Source organism: Meleagris gallopavo, chromosome 7 (assembly GCF_905368555.1).
Source record: "Meleagris gallopavo chromosome 7, MGAL_WU_HG_1.1, whole genome shotgun sequence".
Classification (NCBI taxonomy): Eukaryota; Metazoa; Chordata; class Aves; order Galliformes; family Phasianidae; genus Meleagris; species Meleagris gallopavo.
This window is the reverse complement of record NC_139410.1, coordinates 30,578,767-30,604,201: the sequence shown is the minus strand read 5'-3', so window position 1 is coordinate 30,604,201 and position 25,435 is coordinate 30,578,767. Positions and strand designations below refer to the sequence as shown.

Sequence of the window (25,435 nt, the reverse complement as noted above, 5' to 3'; positions counted from 1 at the left end):
TGAAAAGATTGCGTAGTTGCAAGATAACTGAGTAATGTAACCTTCCAAAGCAACAACAAAAAGCAATTAAACCATGCCTGGAATTGAAGATGATTGATTATTACTACTAATATTGGAACTGAAGTTGACTGCAATGCTTTTCATGTAATTGCTTTATTGAACGCTGCATAGCTTTATTTAGAAATATATTCAGAACGCTGCAAGTTCACAGTTTCATCAGTTCCTGATGCACTAAGACACACACACAGTTCTGAAATATTTATCCCAAAGATATCACACTAAACAGCATATCCTAAGGGTAGCTCCTGACCTTTCAATTAAGGGCTAAGAGGAATCTCCTGCCTGCAGAATAATGTAGTAGATTTGAGTACCAGAGACTTCACATCATCTGCACCTGCTCACCACTTTGTTCCATAAATTGTATCAAAATGCCTTAAATCTGATTTGGGACCCTGTGTGCTATGATAATTAAATCATTCTGAGGACTCTGGAAGCTGGCTTATCTATTTAAAAGAGGGGAAAAAAAAAAAAAAAAAAATCAATCAAGGACGAGTAAATTACAGTGAAAAAGAGTAACTACTTTAAAAAAAAAAAGTTCATAAAAATTTAAAAAAAATCTGAAGGCAAAGAAGGAATTTCCTTGTTATTTTTTCACTTTTGCTTATATTCTCAAAACAATCTTCAATATCTGAATGAAAGTTACAGAATTACATTTTTTCACCAGCTTTTAGCCTCTCTGATCTGTTATCCCCTGGTGTCACTCACCCACACGCTCTGCTTTTCAAAGAGGAACCCAGCAAAGGTCAGCAGTCAATTAGCCATCCATCCCCAAGAAGAGAGTGAAATCTGCGGGCAGCCTGAACTCCCATTACTAAACCAAGTAACATGCTGGAAAGCTTGTAACAAAAAGCATGAAACAGTTTACAGCATTATGAACATATATACGACGTTACCTTTAAAGCCTAAGTATGAAAAATACCGCAGAAGGTGTCTAATACCAAGCTTTATCACCAATTGCACACGTATATTGACTTAACCACGACATGCTCACTTATCTACAAAGCAAAAATTGGTTTTAAGTAAGGTACTTTGAAAGACCCTCAGGGCACAGTAACATTGCTGTCATCGTTTACGTCAACTTCCCTGTCTCTCATTTCATCCTCCCTCAGTCTTTTCAAAACACTGCAGCTAGGTTTCTATTTCTGCTACTACAAGGGTGTCCTTGCCTATATGGCAACAGATTTACACACAGACAGAAAAAATGATGTTTAAACATACACACACATATGCAGTATACTTAACACATGCCCTATCACTCTCATTTCAGTGCCAAGTGTACAAGGACATACTTAGCTTTTAGTACTGGATTGGCTGAACTGAAAATATTGAAAGCTTATGTACAAATTCTTTTTAAGGCAGAACTACAAATGTTTTCATGTCACTTTTACTTCAGTTTGAATTCACTGTTTTACTAATATGAGCAAAAATATTAAGAGAATGGTATTAAATGTTTCATGTGCATATGTAATAAAGGAACTTCTGAAAAGTTCCCAGTGCTTTATCACTACATCCTCTTCTTACTCCTTGCCTGTGACGTGACTCAGGTTCTGTACTTTATTAAGCAGCTGCTTAAAAAGCATGCAGCTAATACACACATTAGAGTCTAATAAAGATACAAAAATATTGCTTCTATATGTAGTGTCTGCACTGCGAACCTTGGTAAGACTTTCAATAGCTAGAAATAAGTGCTTGTTTTGCTGAAAAGCAGCTGGGTGATACAAAGCAGTTTAACTAATGGGTCAAAAGCTCTTAAAGACGTACAGTCTTCTGCAGTTTCAAACCTGTGAAGTTTATGGTTATAAATGTCACACCATGGAAAAGCAAAACATGTTTCAGACATTGGAGAATATTTTTAAACTATTGATATTTGAAGGTCTTTGGGTCTCAGGGGTGATGAAATAAACCCCAAAGGCCACAAATCAGTGAAAAAGTTCAAACGACAGAGCAATAAAAATCACATCTGCCATAGCCCTGTATTTAATCACGTGGCCTGCACCATCAGCTATACCTTATACTTGTATTGACCTGTTCCATAGGTCAAAGATCCAATGAAGACTTATTGGAGTATCTACACGACAAACTGGATTTTTTTTATTATTTCTTTAAGTATGTTGAACACTTGACACTTGAAAAGTCAGCATTTTTCAGCAAGTCATAAGTTGTGGCCTACTAATATTGTAATATATAACATAAACATTATGCAAATAACATATAGGAAGACTGTTAAACTTGCTTTTGATTCTGCCAGGGAATCTGACTCGTTTTGTTACCACTTGGTTCTGCCCAGGGGATAAGCACCACACTGTACATCCTGGCTGCTTGTCACGCTGTGCTGACCCCAGCCCCTTCCCACAGCCTTATGCTGGAACTTCTACAGCACTGCTTCATAGAGAGACACAAAAAGCACTGAATGCAAGATACTGTGGAACGCAGCAAGAAAATAAACGTGCACCAGCAAGAGGGCAAAAGGAAGCAGCAAATACACTGGCTAGATAAGTAATGTGGTTTGGCTGGTCCTTTCCTCAGGAGCAGCTGGCTACCATGCCGTGCAAGCAGCAGCGATGCAGGCCCAGCGTTGGAGGCGTTCGCCCACTCCTCTTTGAACATATGCCCTTTCAAGTGAAATTAATCAATCTCTTTATCACTCCTGCAGCATCTGGAGCCATAATCATTACCCAACTGCTGAGAAAGAAATGAAACCACTAATCGCACGGGGAGCAGGGTTTGGTGTTCAGAGCAGGAAAAGTTTTTAAGTTCTAATTTGAAAAGCAATTTTTCATGGCTAGCCTGCCAGGACACACCACACACCAACATCTGCAACTATCCACTACGTATCCTCCAGCACACAGAACCAATATATTTACTGCTGCTATAATGAGGTTTTCACATATTTTCCCACATTTAGCTGCATAACCCTAAATCACTGTTCTTCTCAGAAGTGACACAGATGCAGTTAAACTCCAAAAGGTCTCTAAAAGAAGGAAGCATACAAACCTACAGAGCGGGGGATACCAGGTGGCATAGGAAGGACCAGACTCTGCCTCTGGACTCACACACCCTGCTCAAAATTCCTGCTGGGGTCATTTGCTGTTCTAGCTGAAACCAATATATTGGATACTCCATTAGTCAAGCACTTCAACGTAACTATCAACATGCTGAGGGTAATTTGAATAAGTCATGCGAATGCTGTGTCAACAATCTGGATTACAACGAAACATCTCTCACTGCTAACTTTCCCACTTAGTGTTCCTGACTTCCCACGCTTTTTATGAAGAGAAATTAAAAGATAATGTTGATGACTGCAGGACTATTCCCCTAAGTATCAGGCAAAAAAAATCAAGAGAAATACAGGTATTAATAGGAAGACTACCCTTAACTTGCACCCCTAGAAATAGCCAGCTGTATCACCTGCTTAGGGATCTGCAGCAGAGACCTTAGGGTTTCCCAATACAACTTTAGTTACGTTCATCCACTGTATACTGAATGAGTCCAGTTAAGTGGATAAGTAAAACTCTTATTGCAATTTACAGATACTTAAATCTTTAAAAAAAAAAAAAAAAAAAAAAAAAAAAGAGCACACCACAGGGTTCTGAACCCTGGCAACAGAATAACTAAGCTTAGTACTCCATTGAAACAGGCTGAAAATGTGAGCTTCCATTTTAATGTTCCGCCTATATGTAATAACAGAAATCTTTCCAACAGCTGCATTCAATTAAAAAAATATTAACCCCAAGGAAAAAGTACAAAAACATCTCCATCTGTTTTTCTTGCCACTCACTGTGCTTCTTTTGTGAGTGAAATATGTACAACAATACAGTCCAACAAAGTTGAATGAAAAATACTACAATTCCAATAATAAGCTATCCTTTTGCTTCTAAATGAACAATTTAAAAGGAACCACTTTTGCAGATTTTCCCTTGTGACCCACAGCTCTGTTCCCATAGTAACTACCGAGGAAAGAAAGGGATAAGACGCCTAACTTATACTTTTCCCAATACCAACAAAAAACAGGAAAAAAAGCACCTTATTCTCAAAAACTATTATTCTCAGGAAGGGAAGATGGACATTAAAAGATTAGTGTGAATCTCCTGTGTAATCTAGTTTAAACCACCACCTACTGCACGTTTGATTTTGGTTAGACAAAGACATTTGTTAAAGCATGTAGTTTTCGCATTAAAAACTACTGAAGTATGAGGGCTGCTCCAAAAGTAATGCCTTCCGTTTTATAATGTTAGCCCACAAATTCAGAGGCAGATGATGGAGGCATGGCAGTAGAGGCTGCCAATATTCTGTGACACTCTGTTGCCATGTGACAGATGGCAGCATAGGGGCAATGACAGAATGGTGTCTGACATAGAAATGTGTGTAGACCAAAGGTGTACCACTGAACTCTTCCATGCAGAAAAACTGGCACCCATTGACATTCCTTGACACTTGCTGAACATTGATAGAGACCAAACAGAGGATGTGAGTACTGTGAGGGGTGGGTGACATATTTTAGCAATGGCATCAGAGGATGAAAGACAACTCATGTTCCAAAGGGCCATGCACAGCTGTCACATCACACAATGAAGAGTGCCTCCATCAGCTCATCTGCACAAATCAATGGGTTATGACCAGGGAACCACATACAGAGCTGAATATCAGCTTCAATGCATTCAAAACAGTGACAACACTGGAATACTGCATTGTTTGCACCAGGTAGATCACACAGGAACAGAAAGAACACTGTACACACAAGCCTGTCAGGACCTACTGAATCAATGCAGGGCTGAAAGTGACAGTTTCCTGGATCGCATCATTACCAGTGATAAGACATGGTATCAGCACTACACACTAGACAATAAACAGCAGTCCATAGAGTGGTGATATATGAATTCTTCACGGAGTAAAGATTTTAGACACAGCTCTCAGCAGATGAAGTGATGTGCACTGTCTTGGTATAAGAAAGGGATGATTCTTCTGGATTTCCTGAACTCCAGACCAGGAAATCTGACTGCTGTATCATGATGCTGACTAAGCTGAGGGCTTGAACATATTGAGTCAGGTGAGCAAAGAAGACAATCTTTCTCTTACAACAAGATAACACCAGGCCCCAAGCCAATTTGAAGACCAAAGAGCATGCAGCCAGTCTTGGCTGGACTATCCTACCACTTCCATCTGTTCAGGTCAATGAAGAATGGACAGCATGGACAACATTTTCCCAGTAAGGATACCATCACAGCAGCTGTGAAACAGTAGGTCACCTCTATTGTTGCAGATTTTTACAGGCGTGGTATGCAGGCTCCAGTTCATCACCGGTGAAAACAAAGAGCTAATGGTGATAACTGTACTGAAAAACAATGTTGTTGTGCTCTTTGTATCTGTTGTGGCTTCCATGCAAATAAAGAGGAGACCTTACTTTCTGAATGACCCATGTATGGCAAGCCCGACAATCAGAAACTTACCAGACACACTGTAAAAACTTACATCTGAATCCAGCAAGCACAGTCATCCATCTGGGTCGCTGCACAATGCTCATCTCATGGAGCAGCTATCACATTGCAGACTTTTCTCCAGCAGTATGAAGTGTTAAAATTAACAGATGTTTCGGTTTCAGTTTAATTCCTCCCTACCTCAACTTTTTAATTCAACTGACACTTCACACTTCCCATATTGCTTGCAATGTGCATTTTTCTAGAATTAAAGAAGTGAGAGACTCTTAGTGAGAGACTCTTCTGCTAAGTAGTGCCACCAGGAACACTTTGCTGGTGGCTGACTCCCTACAGATGGGCTTCTAGCGTGGGAGATCATCTGCAGGAGAGATCCAGCTCTTCTCAGAGACTCTGTCCAGTTCTCTGGCAAGCACACAAGGTCTGCAACAGTTCTGAAATGTGCCATCCACATAAATATTTATACCATCACTGCAAAGTTTACAGAGGAAGGAAATGAGGTGCATTTCCATAGCCCTAAGACTAGATGATTCAGCTGCTGAAGAAATGCCAGGTGAGAATACCACTGAAATAAGGGTGAGAGGACATAGCAGAACACTATGCAGTGAAATTTAGATGTGCATGGAAGAGATAAGTAAAAATAAGAAAAAGAATAATGAGGACATAAATCTAAATATTTAGCAATATGAAAACATTGCATTCCTTTTTAAGAAAATACATCATGAGTTTTGAGGCCATCCTTAAAGCCTCTGAAATATCCGTGACAGAGATCAGCCAGAATATTACATTTTGCTGTAAGCAAAATTTTGCAAAACAACTTTATTTACAAAGTTTCAACTATCATCAACTTTAGAACATTTTGCACTTCTAATTAGAATTGCAGTATGTCAATGTGTGATGTCTCACCTGAGATTTGATATAATTCTAAGCAAAACATTTAGAAAAGATTAGTTTGACAAACCAGCTCAAAGAGGATATGACTAATAGCAGGAGTCCAGAATGGCTTGGTATCTTTAATTTGCAAATACATTAGAAGCAACTACCATAAGAAGGGTTACTTGAATGATAATCTGTCTCAAGTACAAAGGTATAAACTGATCATGAATAAAGTAAAGTGTAAAATTAATAAAGCATATAATTTCAGGGCAATTTTTCCAATTACCCAATTTATGGCAACAAGCTGACTAGTTTTACAATTGAACCTGCTGCTGAGATGACACAATTGTAACCTATAACCAAAGAGGATTGCTGCTGTCTTAAATTGCAGACAGCCAAGAATTTCAGAATCTTTGAAGTTTTGGGTAAACAGACTAAATTTCCAATTCTTCCACTGGAAAAAAAATGCCATTTATTGCAGTACTATCTTTTAATCTCTTTGAAGATGTGGACTTTCTTTAACATTTTGTGCATGTAGGTAAAAGTTTGTCTTTTAACATGCAAGGTCAAAGGCACTTCCAAACCAGCACGTGGCATTCTTGAAATTAAGATCTTGAGAAAGGGTATTTTAAGGCAGCATTATCTGAGAACAGAGAACAAAAGATCCTTTTCATCTCAGCCCTAAGTGGCTCACCCACCTCCACCGAGTTCAAAGGTTCTTCCACATTAGAAGATGGTTCTCTGAAAAGTTCATTTCATATCTTTCCCATTAAGGACTGCTTCAGAAGAAAGTCTAATGATCAAAACCCATTTGCTAGCCCTATTTTTAGAAGCACTTTCAGATATAGGCAATAACTCTCAACTGAACAAAGTCTTTTGTGCTCACCTGGGGCAATACAGCACGCAGCTCCCCACACCTATCTTCCAGAAGCCCACAAACACCAAAAGATTAATGGTTTCTTCCTCAGGTGAAATCTCACTGCTATGATCTGTACAAACTCATTTCCCAGTCTGATGTCTCACTTTCAGTGCTCTCCCATTCATAAAAGAGAGCATGTCCCTGTTGGGCTCCTTCCATACCACACCGTATTATTTCCATTTTTACCTTAGACAACTTTTTCCCTAAAAATCCAAACACTACAAAAGTATTTCTATTAATATTTCAGGAGAAGCAACACATACACTGTAAATGACATGTAAGTTTATGGAGGAACTGAAGACATTGGTAGAGATAATGAGTCTGCAAGCTGCCAACACACGTGCTGAAGGCATCTCTGGCAACAGCCTTTTGAAATTCACATGAATGTCCATATTCCATCCAGAGTTTTAAAAGCTTCACTGGTCTCCGTTAGGACAAACCCATTTACGTGACATCGATTCCAGACTTTTTAGGACCAAGAGTTGAATAAAACTAACATCGTGAAATATGCTAATTGCTAATTTGGTATCCCATTAAACAATATTAATTTACAAGGATTTAAATCCAATTAAATTTTTCTCAAGATTGTATCAGTAAAACTGCTTTGTTAGTTAACAAGCGTCAGAAAATTATTCACTATTTAAGGTAGTTGAGTAATTTAATTGGTATAATCATTGTTTTCATGGTTAGGCTGACGGTCACAAAATCAGTATCTGACAAGAAATGTCCTGAAACAAAAACACACAGCGTAGAGGTATTCAGATATATTATTATATCATCTCCAGAAACCAAGAGCTGAAAATAAATGGTTTCAAGACAGGTCACAAAGTAAGAAAATGCACACTACCAAGTTCTGAAACTTGAAAATATACTGAGCCTGAGCTTTTGGTTTTGCTTTTTGTACGTGCAACGATTGCAGTACAATTGCTTTCGCCTATACCAAGACCATCAATCCCAGCATGAAAATGTATGAGTCTTCATTAGAGACAGCCAAGGATATAAGTTTAAAAAAAAAAAATTGGTTTATAAACTTCAGTACTAAAACACCTTTTCCTTTCCTTTTCTTCTTTAATATAGTACACAGAAATTCATATTCCTGGGGCGAAAGCTTTCAGTAACATGATCTGTACAACTTGTAGAATTACTTGCCATGCTTGCAAAAGACAACTCAAGATTTTAAAACAAAACAGTGCATCTCTTTTCCCCTTAGGGATTGCTCATTAGAACCTTTCATTAAAAAGAGACAGCAGCTGCAGGTTTGTTTGCTATCAGAAAGAATCTGCTCAGTTTTGACATTAAAATTACTCAGTTATAGGTGTGCTGTGCTTTTATTTTACTCCATTTTTTAAATATTGGGACATAAGCCCTCAAACTAGAGCATTATTTTTCTATTATATGCATCACAAATCTCATTAGGCCAAGAACTTGATTGTCTAAATCCTAGGGTCCTTTTATTAGCGATATCCTGCTGTAACAGGCTTTGTTACCCTCTCTGACTCTGGATCTGACCCATAAAGTTACTCTCCAATCTTCCCAAAACACTTCCTTGCAAACTTTTGAAAGAGCAATAGATCTTTATAGTTAACTCTAGCTAGGGGGGGAAAAAAAAAGCACAAAAACACCATACTAGACGTACATAATATAAACGTGTATTTTCATTCTGAAGACATTACACATGAAGAAATTTTCTACCTCTAACCATTCACAGTGACAGTACAGCCAAATACCGATAGGATTTAAGCCTTATAAATTTACTCTGAAGATCTCCAATATTTCTGCTTTCCTGTGGGACCACGATAACCAACACAGCTTTCTTCTATCCCGGAATGTTTATCACGAGCTCAGCTTTGGATGAACTCTCATCACAGGCTTACAGAGCACACTGTCCATGCAAATATGTGCCATCGCCTGTTGGCACTTCTAACTACTGCTGCCTCAGTCTTTGAAGCACCAATAACACTTTACTGTCAGCTGTAACCATCAGCTCAAATTAAATTTTTATGACTCACAGGGCACACTTCTAAATGCTGATGGTACAATGCACTTCAGAAGTCAACTAAAACTGCACTGAAGACTTGTCTTATGAAAACAACTGGAGTTTTCAAATTTTGTTCAGAAATCACGTATACAATACAGAATTAGAGGAAGATGGTTTATATTGTTATTTCCTCTTCATTTTACAAGCAAGACAATGGAAAAAAATATTCAAAAATGTAGAATGACATTGTATTCAACCAGTATTTAATCACTGGCTAGGAAAGCTTGCTTCGATCCAACCAGAAGCACAGGAACTATCCCAAAATAATCACTTCGTTATGCAGCTAATTCAACCTCTTCGTTTATGTAGAACTTCAATTTAAAAAATCACCATTAAAAATCTCTCGAAAACAAAAGGGAAAATTACTTTCCCCATCAAGTTCAAACCAATCAAGTTGCTCAGTCATAAAAGGCCAAACCTCAAAAGTACTGTGGGCATTGATGCCCCTGGCTCAGTTCTGTGTTTCTGATGGATATTTTCTTTGACTAAATATTTATTGACCTTGCCAATGTTTCCATTTCACTGAACATCCTTTGTTGCCTTGTCATGCTACAAAACAATGTGCCATGCTTAGTTTTTACGCACTTGTATCTCACCAGCTCTTATTTGCTGCTTCCCTATCATCAAATTGTGAGTATCAGTGCATACACAAAGCTTTCCAAAGGTCTCACATGCCATTTCTTACTAACCTAAAACATGGAGGAAGAAGCGCTCCATTCTCAAACTCAGGAAATATCTAGTAGATAAACCAACACATCTCATTCCTACCTGTTTTCCAGACAAACTGGTGACCTCTCCTGGCTTCCAGATCAGCTGCTTGCAACATCAAGAAAACAAAAAAAATGAAAGACTTCCCCAGGCTCTGCCATGTCCAACGAGGAGAAACCCAGTTCTGTTGCAGAAGCATAATTCAGATAATTCAGTCTCTTGTCTTCTTCAGTCCTAAAATTAACAAATAGAAAAAAAAAAAAGTTTCTAAATGTACTTAAGAATTTAAGAAATGTGCCACTGCAAATAAGTGGCAAGGAATCTGATAACAGTCTGACACTGCAGACTCCATCTCTTATGTTTTAAGGTCACTGACAACTGAAACACCAGAACTGAAATTGGTTTAGCTTCACAGCATGCATTAACACAAGAGACACAAAAGTAACATGCAAAACACAGCAGGAAAGGCAGGGAAGAGAGACATTGATTATCACTACCTGATGGAGCAGCCTGGAAGAGAAAAATTGACATTACTGAGGCTTTTCTCCACAATTTGGGCCTTGCATTTGTGACCCTGATCTCTGAGCTCCAGAGCAACATCCAAATACTCTGGAGGTCTCTCTGATGAAGCTCTTCAGGTGAACAAAAGAGCCACATTGCGACTGAGACAGGAATGTACCAAATCCTGTAGTTGTAGCTATTTTAATGAATTATACAATGTGAAATCATCACTGTACAACATCAGAAGCGAGGAATAATGTTTCTGGCAGAGTCTCTGGATCTCACGCAAAACAGGAGCCCAACTTCTAAATGCCTGCTTCAGTGACCATCCAAATTGCTTACAAATACTGGAAAAGCTCTAAAACATGAGAGAATAAGAAAGGCACACAAATCCCACAACTTCTGATTCAATGTTCAACATTTATCTCAAGCCACAAGATGACCAGTTGGGCACTTATTTAGGCAGATATTTTGTTTTGCACGACTTGGGAGATATTTTGGATTAGTCCACTTTCAAATGGGAATAGTTCTGACACCCCAAAAAAACCTGGCACGTGGTACATGGCACATTAAACAAGACCAAGTTTCTGGTGTAAATTTACATCAATTTTTTTTTATGTAACACTTTTTCGAATTTATATCATGTTTAAATTCTTAATATATTTTTACTTGTAATTGATTTATTCTACCTTTACAGGTAGAAATGCCACATCTATATTGAAAGCAGAGAGATAACACTTGTCTTCAAGATTGGTCTCCACTACCATAATCTTGGTGATTTTCATTAAAATTATCGGTTATTAGAAGTTTAGTCCAGAAAATTCCATTACGTTTCTAACCTTTTGAAAAGCAACATTGTCATAATGCATAATACACAGCATTGTTCTTGATAAGAAACTGAAGATAAACCCAAAAATAGTACATTCTGAATAGACTGTCATTTCAAGCTGCATTTAAATTACTTTGAAACAGTTTCTATCACGATAAATTCATGCAATTATATATAATCAGATATTGACTAACTACAGGAGTGGATACAATGTTCTGTTATCTGGTTTAGTCATTCTTACATTTCAGACAAACAGCAAACAATAAGGCCATCAAGCTGACCATATACAACAACTCAGGCAACATCACCAGGCTTATTGCTTTTCGAATGTCTTCTACATTAATTCAGCATTTCACGTTGGATTCAGAATGCAACCCACACAGTCCCAACACAGACCACCATCAGCCTCATGCAAAACTCAAGTGAGGCCCAGAAACCTTGAGAATCCTTCAGAACCGAGATGCAGAAGGCTCATTCCTCAATGGAACAACATTACCCCAGTGTCAGTACAGCAGAGAAGCCTCAGGAAGAGAGAGGGGCCCTCTCATATCCTACGGTTAATTTTTTTGCCCATCCAGATGGGTGCTCACCTCACACAGAAGAGCTGAGGAGGAGCAGCTCCCCCAGTGCTGTCAGCATTGCAGTCACCATGTACGGCGGGGTCAGAACACAGTCACCAACCTCCTGTCAAGAGAAAAAGAAGGAGTAAGCGATACTGGCTCCAACGCAGTTCACACCCAAAAATGCAATACAAGCAAAGAAATTATTCAGATGCTCAGATTTAAGTACTGGACCAGAGCCAGCCCCCAGCCCTGTGCAGACCGTGCTCATCTGAATTTGCTGGGCAGCACTCCAGCTGCTGAAGAACGCAGTAAAAACAATGTGTCCTGAACAGGTCAGGGCCACAAATGGACAAGTGCAAGGAAACTTCCCCCAACAGCTAACAATGATTCTGAGGTTATAACGAAGCACAAGGAGTGCTAATCAGCTGCTTCCTAAACACACTGTCATCTTCTCAGCATTCAAAGGGACAGCATGCCCCAGTAAATCCCTGAGAGCAGCAGACTCCTGCCCAAAACAAGGGATTTCACATATGTTCATTCTTCGAGCAAGCCTACAAAGATAACTGGCTGCTGCTCCCCATGGAGCAAGAACAGAGATGACATTAAGTCTGAAAAAACAGAAATAAATTAGACACCACGAGACTGATTCTAATCTCTCCTACCCCAGCAGGGCTGAGCAAAGCCCACTGATTCACACCACAGTAAGCACAATGAAGATTTTCTGCATAGCTAGGTTCACATAACACAATTTGGAACAGTGGCTGCTCTGTCCTGATATGATAAAAAAAATATTGCACAGGCAACATATGCTATCTACAGAGACATGAATAAGTTACATTATGAAGGCCACCAAGACTTCGCATCAAATTTAGTCACAGTATATCTCAGCTCCCATATGTGTCAGCATGGCCAGCTTAAACTGACAAATACAGAGAGGGAAAAACTGCAAAGGGGAAAAACCTGAAACTTACATTTTTAAAACTGACTCTACTGAGCCTTCTCGAGATTAAATTCATGCAGCTGCTTAAATAAGTTTGAGATGTGTTTCACTGTGAAACACAGTGCTTCTCCAAAGCTGATTACCTAGGTGTACTCAACATCCCAGTACTCCGACTCAGAGACTGTCTGCATTAATAGATTCATAAAACTAAATAATGACCTACTGTTTTTGTGTGTTTGAAGGGTTAAACACAAGCATCCCTTTAGTTTTGTTTGGTTTGTATGGAATTATGCTCAGAAAAAAAAAAAAAAATCAGATAAGGTTCATTAGGTGTAATGGCTGGAAGGGACCACTAGAGATCATCTAGGGCAGCCCTAATGATAAACCAGGCTCCTACAGTAGGTAGGCATCCAGATAGGTCTTAGATTCCTCCAGAGAAAGAGACTTCACATGTCTATGGGCAGCCTGTTACACATCAGTGAAGTATCCTGGCCTCATCCCTGCTTAGCTGGAGGTGGAAGGAAGCTCTCCAGCTGCTCTGCTTCCCAGCCACTGTCAGACAGCCGCCAGCTCTGGAGGAGCGCTCGGAGGCAGATGACTCCAAGTCAGACTGCTGGCCCTATTCTTACTCCCCATCCACACACACTGTGCTGTGGAGCAGGGAGTAGCTGTGTTCCTGCAGCTTCCCCAGGACAGATGTTTCTCCAGACACCCTGCAGCATTTCACTGGTTTAGGAAAATGCAGTCTGGCACTGTGCTAATGTGGACTTGTATAGTATTTGTAACTGAACCTAGAAAATGATCAACCTGAACCGATCCAAACCAGAGAAGCGATTTCAGCCTTGTCATACACCAATTAAATTCCCCATGTTCACTGGGAGCCATGACCTTCCCCCACCACAGGTAAACCTGACCTACTTATAACTGTCTGAGATGGAAATGCTTACATGGACACCTGGGTGGCACTCTCCATTTAAAATATATGATGCAATTAGAATCATCCCAAACACTAAGCAGCAGCAACAACAGAAGAAACTGCAGCCCTTCTAGCTGGCTATAAATCATTTAGTAGATGTCTACCACAAAGATAAGCATCATTAATCATGCATAAATTTTCTTAACATCAACGTAAGCAGTAATTACATAACTATTTTCCTAGCATGCACAGCACAAACCCACTCCTTGTGATATCCCTAGGTAACGTGGACATTTTCACTCTACTCTATATCCTCAGATAGCAGTGAAATCTGCCCTGCTTTGTGGGAAATCCAAAGAGCTAACTCTGTTCTCTCCCAAATGAGCAGAAAGCCGGGTCTGCACAGCAAAGGCAAAGCAGCAGTCTTATTTAATGAAGCACTAGCACACGTTGCCCAGAGAAACGGTGGATGCCCCGTCTATGGAGACACCCAAGGTCAAGCTGGATGGGGCTCTGAGCACCTGACAGAGGTGGAGCTGACTCTGTTCATAGCAGAGAGTTTGGATCAGACAGCTTTTAAAAGGTCCCTTCCAACTCAAATGATTTTATGAGGAGGAACCTCTCCTGCCCCAGGCAGTCTCATGGTCCAGCAGGTCCCCAGAACAACTCTTAACATCTAATTATGAAAACCTTTGTAGGTAGGCACGATCCTGCCACCTAATGAATTTTATTCACCAGTCCAGGTATTTTGGTGACCTGCAAAGTCAAATTGCACAAACCTTAATTATTTCATCTTTTTTCTTCTATTTAGTCATATCTGTTTCTTGTCTTAAAACTAGAGAAGATCTTGGGGACTGAAAGCAAGGATATGAAATTACCATTCTGCCAATGAATTGCTTATTAACTTGCACTGAGTTGTTGGGGCTAAAACCCAGGAACCCTAAGTTTTCCTGCTTTAGATTTCATCTGTCCCAAAAATGCAATAAAAGCAGGTTTGAATTTGGAAGTTTAATTATAAACTTAGCCAAGTGGATTATAATGAAAAATATTCCAGCAAGGGAGCTCAAACTGATGCATTATGACTACATTAAAGAAAACACCAGAGAATAGACTTTCCATCAGTAGAATGACTTTAATTAAAACACTGATAGAGCAGAACTGTGCTGTGAAATGGCACTTGTGTTGCATCTCGTTCAGGCTAAGTGCTCCCAGCATACTCTACGGAAACGTACTCAACTTTCAGTACCAAAACATATATATGATTTCACTTTGCTGGGGAACTCAGCTCAGAAGACCAGTTCCACACAGCTGAAACAAAACTGGCCTCACTTTTCCACAAGCACAGAATCATTTGAGTTGGAAGGGACTTTAAAGGTCATTTTATCCACCTCCTGTGCACTGAGCAGGGCCACCTACAGCTAGACCACGTTGCTCAGAGCCTGGTCCTGCCTGACACTGGATGCACCCAGGGATTGGGCATCCACCATCCACGCATCCAATGTGCACAGCGTGCACTGTTCTTAGAGCTGAGGATGTGAAGCTCCACCAGGTGCCCAGACATGTCCAGCAGTACCCTGACATTTCCTTCCCCAGAAACCAGTCACCACGCAACCCAACCCATGTTCAAATGTGAGCCAATGGTATTGAACCACTCAGTGGTATTTAACTGCCACAGACCTTTTGGTGCTCTACTCATCCTGTCTTAGCGCTCAAAGTGCACTCATTTACCTTCACAAATGTTCTTCAAAATATTATCATACTCCTCACAGCAGGAACAAGCACAGAGCAATTAAGATCAAAATGCTCAGGACTGTCAGTAGGTTTCTCTTGTGAACTCAGGCATTGATTTCTTTCTGAGAAGCAGAACGTAGAAAGTGCCCAACAACTTTCCAGCAACCTTTTCACGCTGCTTGTGCACCGTCACATATTTAACTAAATAACAGGAACAGCTGCAGCAAGTCAAAGCAAACTTCTGCAAAGGCAGAAGATCCTACCCCTGACAAGCAGCTGATGCCAAACGCCCAGGGTGCAAAGGAACTGAGCATGCACAACTAACACTTCTTGCTATACGTGCCCCGTCACCAGCAATTTGCTGCTTCCACACCTCCTGAGTCAGCCCAAGGAGATCTTTGCATCCGACAGCCCTCAGCGGACACTTCTCCTACAAACACATGGCACCAGCCCCAAACCTACAGAAGCTTTTAGCACTTACACGTGGATGCTCACTGCAAGTCTGCAGCCAGCACAGCACAACACAGGAACAGCAAAACCTGACAGCTTTGGAGGAATACAAGTTTCTTTTTGATAATTTCCCACTGGTTAGAGAAAAGTTTGAGTCCACTGTCAATATGCTGTTGTGCAGTGGCTTTCATCTTCGGCAGCAGATGAACCAGAGGTCCGTTCAAACTCAGATCTATCAAAGAACTGCAGTCACAGTTGCACAGATCGTGGATTACTGTTAAATTGCAATTAGGCAGACAAAAGCAAAGGCAGCTGGCACTGCTTCCAACACCAGTTCAGTAAATGCAAGTTGTTGTTCAAAGAGGATTATTCTCATTTCATCGGCTAAACATTGCATATAATGCACATTCAGCAATATAATACCTTTTGAAAACTAGTATTTGAAATTATTTTCCTTTAACAGGCAAGCCTGAAAATCAGACTCAGCAGAGCAAGCTCTCTACTTTAGCAGCATGATCGTTCCCACTGGAAACAACAAAAAGCTTCAAAGTCACCAATTACAATGCAGCAGTTTAAAAAAAAAAAAAAAGGGGGAAAAAAAAGCACCTCATAACCTCTGCTGCAGGAACAACAGCAAATTTCCCCAGCACTTCCATTCAAGTGCTTTCAGTTCACAGAAATTAAATTGCTTTACTGCGGCGATTTCCTTTTACGCTCTGATATTACTTTATATTATTTGACATTAATAGGGTATCGCAGGTTGGAGGTCAGGGTGTTTTTTTCCTCTCCTTATTGGAATGTGGGCACTATGCAGGGTTTATCAGCCTTCAACGCAAGGTCAGAACAGCACAGAGAGCGAGCAGCACGGGGCAGGATGGGGACAGCAGCTCCCTCCTGGCTGCAGGATGGGCATTTGTGTGCTGGGATTTCAGGCAGCAGGCAGAGCACAAGCACACCTGACAAAACCAATTAACTAAACGTAAGCAGGAAAACGTCACAATTTTACTTTGGTTCTCAGTTCTGGAGAGAGTATGTAGAGGTTCAAAACTGAATCCAATGTATTGGTGATGGCCAGCAAAAAACAGCAGCTGTTGGTCAGTACTACACAGGTACATAGGCAGAAGGTAAGCTCAGTGCCTCTTGAATGCATGACATTGTCCTTCTGCTGTTGTGCTTTCATTAAGAACAGCGTATTTTCTACAGCATTATATTTCTGTATAACCAGTCATCACCATTTGGCTGCTGGAACCACCTTGCTGTAGTTTACATGCAAATAAGCTTATGCATAGAGACACACACACATCCACAAGATAAATCCCATTTCAAAACCCTACTTCCAAAAGGCAGAAACAAACATTTATCCCAACGCATCTTCTACCATCAGCTGTTTATTTCAATGCACCCAAGTATGAAGTTGTGGGAATGAGAAAGCAGAGCACAGCGCACACCCTGCAACACTCCCAAACTCACAGTTTGGACCAAACAGCCACTGCTGATCAATGCAGAAGGAGTGGTTCTCCATTTCCTACCAGGCATTTCCACCAAAGTGCTGTAATGAGATCTCCTACAACCCAGGCTTCATTATTTCTACTGGAAAAGTAAAACAAACTGTGTTGTCGAGTCTTGTGTAAGAATACAGACTTCAAATGGTTACAGTCACAGCTGTCAATGAGCTCAAAGATGCTGCGTGATGCCTGGCTATTGATTACTTCATTTTCCTTCCCTCTGCACTTTGCAACAGATCTCCCAGTCATTAGTGACAACTGGCCCACAAACATCATGTTACATAAAGGGATTATTAAGAAAAAAGAAAACATACATAGTGAGGCCAGCACGCACGCAATGCACTATATAACCAACCAACTTTTATAACTGCTCTGCAGACTTCCTCCTACACACTAAGAGTAACACAATGTAATTTGTGGCTTGTAATAAAAAGTTGTGGTTGTTTATACGTAGCTTTTCAGAACCGCACGAGCTGCTGCTTGTGCCTCGTGCCACTGTGCAACTCCAGGAAGGGCTTTGCAGACCTCGTCCCCCCACATGCACTGGCAGGACCCAGGAAAAGGAGCTCCTGCCAATGATGCACACATCACATCACCTCCTCTGGAGCAGAAGAAATGCCAGATTTATGCTGTGGCTCAGAATGGGCATCAGGATGCCTCAAACTCAGTCACTTCCACACACTTTGAGAGCTTTGGAATCAGATGTAGAAATATGTTTCTCACCCCAAAGACATTAATAAAGTCTGCACATATCTTTAAAAACGGACTTGCTTTCACCCTAAGATTAACTGTGCATGACAAAAAAAAAAAATATATATATATATATATAATAATATATATATATATATATATATATATTGAAATCCCATGAAGTGCAGTTAGAAAGGTAATGCCACCCTTCAGATAAATTGGAGCGATCAGTTAAGTAAAACCAGATATCTATTAAAGAACTTTGTTAACATTTCCATTCCCATTATATTGTCTCGTCACTGGTTAGTCACTCACTGTATTTTATCACGTAGGAAACTCCATTCTCTTTAAGGTGAGAAATATACTTGCCCTGAACACAATTGAATATGATTCACACAGGGATCCCTGACACTATCACAGGTTTGATATGAAAAAATAATCATCCTGACATCAACTGATAAAAGCCCTTAGCATAATATTATTTAAGCAAGGTCAATTGCCCGTGCCAGTTGTTCTTACCAGAGTTCACGTTATATCACTGGTCCCATCATCCTGACCTTCCCTGCTGTCACCTCCATTACAGTTCAATTAACAGAGGAGTCCTGCAGTGGCTTGATGAGCAGCTGCTGCATCTACCTGGCAGTAATGCAATAAGGATACACCATAGGAAGAGATAATGAGAAGTCAGCCCAGTTGTTCTGTCTCCCCTTAGGAGAGCAGATGAGTTTGGTTTATGGGAAAGAGCGTGACCTAAGAAAATTATCCACTAATTTCATATTTCAGAGTCTCAATGTGCTACTGGTAACTTAAACTGTTCTCTGGCTTCTCTAACTACACAGTCCACAGGTGTCCAGCTTGTGATTAACATCCCTTCCCACATTTAAAGAATACACCCTGTAAAAGTTTCTCTGCCAGTTCTGCTCGAACAATCCTGCTCATGCATTCAAGCACCTGAGCACAGCAAACGAACCAGAACTACTACTACCCAAGCAGCAGACAGAATGAAACTCCTACCCAGGCCAAACGTAGAGAAAACACTTTCACAAATCCAAGATCTTCCGGGTTCTCTTATTTTGCAGACAGTTCTCTCCCTGCTCCACAGAATACAGCAACCAAAATTATCAGTGTCAAGAGAAATGCTCATCTCCTCCTCACTTCTTCCCTTCATTTCCTTTTCTGCCTTTCTTGTAGACTCACTCTTTGACACTCTCTTACTCCTCTGTTGGTTTAGAACCACCTACTCCAAGAAAAAGGAAAAAAAACATAACTAACGATGACACTGAGCCATCTGCCACCTCTTCCTTTTCACATCAGCAAGAATCACTGGTTGAGAATTTGAGGGATCTGTGCTGTGTCCTGCAGAGCTCTCTCACTCTCAGTGCTATGGATCAAACAGCACTGGAAATTTCTCTGCCTCCACTTGAGGTTTCCAATTTCTTCCATTCATCCTATTTCTTCTCCTCTAAGTACTAAATCCAAGAACATCTTTTCCTCTATACCGCTTCCACTGATGTTCAAATTTTGACCATCCCCTCTTTACCCCATTACCTTTGGTTCACTCCTAACCTCCACGTTTATTGTCACCAACTTCAACTTCTAGGATTAAGCTTATTTTGCTTTTGATTGCAAAGCTGTCAACATTCAATGATCTCAAGCCCTACTTCAGTGACCTTATTCACTGAAACAGGCACTTTCAACTTAATTTCAAAGAAACTTTCTATTTTATGACCTCTTAATGTCATTCAGGTGGAGATTTACTGAAGAAGATGGGCATGAGGTTAAGATACCTTTCCTCCCTTAGCTCTGCTAATGTGGTTAGCAAACCACAATGAATTTATGTGGTTACCATACCTCTTGTATCTCCTCATGCTTGGCCTCGTTTCTCCAAACATGAGCTTCATTTGATGCCCATCCTTCCCAGCACAGCCATCTGCACCATGCTTGCTGACTGCACACCTGTTCTAACCCCTTTGAGTACCACCATCAGACCTGCTCCTTCCATGCTCACCGGAGGACAGGCTAATTCCAGCTGGCAGCTTCCTACTTACCTCTGGAGATCTCTAGCCCAGCCTCCTGCTGAAAGCAGGATCAGGTGAGATAAGGCAGCTATGAATCACATAAGCTATTCTACACACCCTCAATGGTTTTGTTTCTGCTGCCCAACACAGGGCTTAAACTACCAAGCTCATGCCAACTGACATCAGATCTCAACTTGCACTTCAGCTCCTGCAAATCCTACAAACCTGGCAGCTTTCCTCCATTACAGGATAATTCTCTTTTCTTTAATCAGCTCTGCCATCTTTTTCTGCCCTTCAGCTTAATCACCTGCTGCACATCTACTCCTAGCCACCTTTTTTCAGTGCCGAAACTCATCCTCTGCCTCTAATTCTTTCCCACGCTAAATTAGTAGATTTCTTCTAAAAGATAATGGATGTAATTTTATGACACTTGCCACCTTCTCTCAGCTTGGTTTCTCACCCCATTACAGTGTTTTGTTCCTTCTCCTAATGAGGCCTTTGCTCACTTGCATCTCCCCTCTCCTATGTTCTTATTCCCTGGGGTCAGTTTCCCTGCCTCCCACATTTTCTCTTTCATTGTTTTCTGCTTCCTCCCCTTTCTGGATGAGCTTATGAAGGAAACAGCACAGACACGCTATTATATCCAACACAGTACACCATACCAATTTTAGAGCTGGAAATAATTACAATGTAAAAAAAAAAAAGCTAAAGTTAAGGTCGTCTTGCATGAATTTGTTACGATAGTCATGATTATTTTTAATTTTATCATATTACTGAAGTCTATATTCAATGTCATTTACAATCTTTGACTTCTTTTGCTGTTATCAATTGGTGACGTTTGCTTTCAGCACACTCTTAAAGCCTTCCTCACACTTCTCTCCAAAACAAGCAGACAGTCCTCACAGACACCAACCACCGTAATTTAAAAAGTTAGGCACTTCATTCTTACGTATTTAATGGTGCACATAACTATTTTTTAATCTAACTATATAAGTTAATAAACACACTCCAGATTAGATTCAATTTGAGTAAGAAAAAAAAAAAAAGAGAAAACTACACAACAAATGCTGCACCAAATAATTTCATGATGTTCCCTGGCTAGTTTTGTTTCAAAGCTCTGTTGCATTATTAATGAAAAAGTAAAACCTATCTATTCAGACATATTGGGCACAACTCTAAGCTGCCTGCAAGGAATGTAAAACACTGCTGCAGGGGAAGGACTGAGAACAGCTCTCAGGGTGCCAAGCCTGGCTAACAGGTGTATTTTAAGAACACAATGGGAGGGAGCCCAATGTTTTGAGTTCCAATTACTAAGTCTTGACTTGCATTTTGACCAATAGATTTTGTGGTGAATAGTGCATGATAAAACACTTATTTGTTTCGAAAAAAAATTAGAAACATGTTTTTCTTACTAGTCAATAGACACTTATCAGTATGTATTAACGTGCAAAAGTCTGACATATATCATTTCCTATACACTGCGCTCCTCCAAGTCAGGTGGATAAATGAATGAGTCAACTAACACATAAAAGCTTTCGTACAATTCTTCACACACTGACTTACTTCAGTATTCATTTTCTGTGTGTTCCAGAATTTAAATAAAAATTGAGTCAACCTTTATATTCACAGAGATTACCAGCTTCCTCAATGAAACAGTGAACTTTAAATTACGTAAAATCTCCCTTGCTGATAGATTCCCAAGTCTCATATACTCTTGCCTGCTGAAAGTACATACACTGCTATAAACACTTCCAATATTAAAATCCGCATTCATTCTCAGGCTTGTCTTCCCCATCGTTTGAACTATTATACTGTCCTTTAGCATTTTCTTCCATCACAGAGATGGGAATCTGAACTAAACACATGACTTGACAGTAGCAGCGATCCAATACATCTGATTACTTCTGCCTTTAAATTGTAATTTTATGCCAGATTTGTGTAAACACACTGCGAGTCCCAGGCACTTCTTGAAAAATTGGTCTACCAAACAATATTCAGCAGAGGCAGCAGAAGAGCTGGGTCATAATTTCATCTTTCTATTTTTTTCCTCATGTGGTAAAACTAGCAGGAACTGGGTTACTACTTGACTAAAAACTCCATTTACTATGTAATTTTTCTTCAGTACATGAGTCTTTTTAAAGGGCTGCAATTGCTTTGAGTTGCACAAAAAGACTGATCTGTGTAAAGTGGAAAATGTCCCCCATTCTACTTGAAGATTGGGATTTTGTCATGCCAGCAATTGTTTCTTAGGCACAGTCCACAATGGAGGTAGAGGACAAAACTAGAAAATTTCTTGTCCTGTGGGAAGAATCTCCCCCGGCTTACAGGTAAGTGCACATTTTCAGATATTAATTTGTTCAAAATGACAGCCTCTGCCTTCTTGTTATCTTCCCTTCTAGACACAATTAACAGTGGGTTGGACTCTGCGTTAACGAATGCCGAAAGCAACTTGGAATTCCCTCATCGAGGACCTCAGTATACAGCAATTCAGCAAAACAATCTCCTAATCATGTCTAAGAGCTCAACTAAATAATGATTTTAATCTAATCCTATTTAGTAGCTCTTATGTCTTCAGTTCTGATGCCAGTGGTGCTCACAGCCTAAAACAAGCAAGCACAAAGAATGAGGTAGACTGGGTGAACAGCAAGAGGAAATATAATTCTCTTCCCTTGAAGATCATTTGATGGAAAAAAATAAAAAGATAAAACCATCCTAAGCCCAGAAGCATAGAAACAGCTTATAGCAGAACATAAAGCTTGTTTCGGTTTTCCTGGACCTCTATCCAAGTCAGACAAACGTGATACAAACTGCAAACAGAAAGATGACTCAGTTCTCCAACCTTATTTCTTACCAAGCAATTTTCCAAAGTTCGCCTGCTTCCAGCTGCAATACTTAAGGTTAAATATGATCATTACAATCATTTTTGTAACAAGCATTCAAAAAAAATTATTTTAAAAAAATGCAACGTGCCTAGCTCTTTGTATCTGTGCAACTAATCTACCAAAGCATTACATACATTGACTAAGCTTTAAAGCGGTATTTAAAGTTATCATCAATATCCATCCCAAAGGAAAGATGCTCACTGATAAAACCTACCCACATATAATTTAGCCACCGTAATAAAGGACTGTGGAAGTAGGTGTAAATGGATTATGCTGTACTTAATTCTTCCTTCATTTTAATCCCAAACTCTCCAAATCACAAGATGTGAAGGTACAGGCATGAAGAGGAGCAAAAAGCTGTGTTAGATGTGCAACGTGTAAAAACAGTGTTCCACTATACTTCTGTATGCTGCAAGTAGAGATGAACATTTACCTATATAAATCTATACCTAGTAGATGTTTTCAGCAGCATCTGAGACTTGAGAATCAATTGCACATTTGCATTTTAGAATAGCTAATAAGAACAGACAAGAAAACTCACACAATATGCAACATTTAGCAGAAAATACAGCCACATGTTTTCCTCACACAAAATAGAGGTAATACCACAAGCTGTGTATTTTTAGTCTTCTGGAAAATACTCAAGAAGAGCTTAAAAAAGTGCTTTAAGAATGTCTCTGTAAGGGTTCTGTTGGGGATGTAAGGCAATGCCAAGTCTGTGGGCTGAGGACACATCCGACTGATCTAGCTGGTGCTGGGGCACCAGTGGCACCTGCACACACGATTCATCCTTCAGATAGAGCACTGTGATGTGCACACATCTGCAGCAGATAAAACGCTGTGCTGAGGCAGCAGCACATAACCTATCTTCAGACGAACACGCTGCAAGTACAGATAGAAAAGGCAGGTTCATAACTGCACTGAATCATACAGGAAAAGCTGTAGGCTCCTTTGCCAAGACCACCATAGGAGATCACCTTGCCTGGGCCACAAGGACCCTCCAAACTGTAATCTCTGCTGTCAGCAGTCGCTGAAGTACTTGCCAGCATTCCCACATAGGACAACCACTGGATCCCAAGGAAAAGGTGTCAGCCAGGAGCAAGGAGCCGATGGCACACACCCCAGAGAAGCCAAGCTGGCATCACTGGGGCAGGAGGAGCTGACAGCTAACTCGGACATCTTTCTCTTGCTAGCACTAAGATTGACACACTGGGAAAATGATTTAAGCCATGAGTGAACATTACAGAAACACTTCTACAAAGGAAAAATTAGTATCAGAGATTTGCAAAACACTCCTAAGAAATGACTGCTTCTCTTCATAAAACTTGCACCAGTGTCAGAACTAGCCTGAGACAGACTCATTCTAAAAGCAATTTGCCTTCCAGGTAATCAAAGCAGCACAGCACTGAGCCAGTTACTTTTCTAAACAATCCCCACTGCAAACTGCTGCATTGGAAAAGGCTACGAGACCCAAATTACTGCACAGCCACAAAAAAGGTGAAGGTGAGATGAAATGTGAGCAGAGACCTGCCACAACTAAAGACGACAGTCAATTATTTAAAGAAAGTGCCTACCCATGAAGCTCACCATGGAAAGCCTATGTAATAGGAAATCACATCCAATTACGGACAGAAAGCCCCTAGTTAAACAAGAGGGGGAAAGAATAATTAGAAATTGCTGAAGTGGTGCCTCGGGCTACAAGAAATACCTGTTTCAGTAAGACAACAGAAGAGCTGCTGTGCCCTAACACAGCCCTGGTGCCCACAGGGCACAGCAGCAGAGCCCACCCTGCACCCCAGGAGCTGCAAGACCCCCCCAGCTGCAGACAAGGGAAAAGCTCTGGAGCAGGGGACAGGTCTCCAACTTTCCTGCCTATTTCAAGAGGAAACCCCATGAGTACTCTCAAGTGCCAGGTGAACAGCAATGTAAAAGCTCCAGCAAATGCACGTGCTTAATTATTTCTCAGTGCCCAAATGTATGCTGGGCATACCACGTGTGCTCCACCACTCAACGGTGCACTTGAACATTATCAGAGACTGCTACACAACACTCAAAGGCTTCAGTTTCAGTGGCATTTCAATGGATGCTTCACACACTCGCATGACAAACACCGGAACACCAGATGAACAGTCTGCTATTTTTTTTCTCTTTACATATTTGTTGTATTAAATAGCATTGTTTATCAATGCAAAACAGCTTGTAGAGGGAAATAAGTCAGACTACCCACCTTCCCTTTTTTCCCTTCCCACAAGCTGCCAGCTTTCACTCTCACGTACCTTTTCTCATCAGAGAGGATTCAGGAGCTGCTCTCAGCTAAAAATAAATGTATCATTCTGCGAGCACTGATTCATCAGAAATGAACAGTACAGCAAGATAA

General features: G+C 40.4%; 1 protein-coding gene across 3 annotated transcripts in view; it reads right to left on the bottom strand.

Annotated features, from left to right (window-relative positions):
• Positions 1–25,435, bottom strand: part of THSD7B (thrombospondin type 1 domain containing 7B) — a 291,869-nt gene that overhangs the window by 230,736 nt on the left and 35,698 nt on the right. For all 3 annotated transcript variants that reach the window (XM_085228059.1, XM_085228060.1, XM_085228061.1), the window contains exons 2-3: positions 11,954–12,047; positions 10,094–10,267 (exon numbers count right to left, since the gene is read on the bottom strand). In XM_085228059.1, coding sequence (XP_085084185.1) covers positions 10,094–10,232 — 139 coding nt within the window. In that variant the 5' untranslated portion in view covers positions 10,233–10,267; positions 11,954–12,047. The remainder of the gene's footprint in view (positions 1–10,093; positions 10,268–11,953; positions 12,048–25,435) is intronic.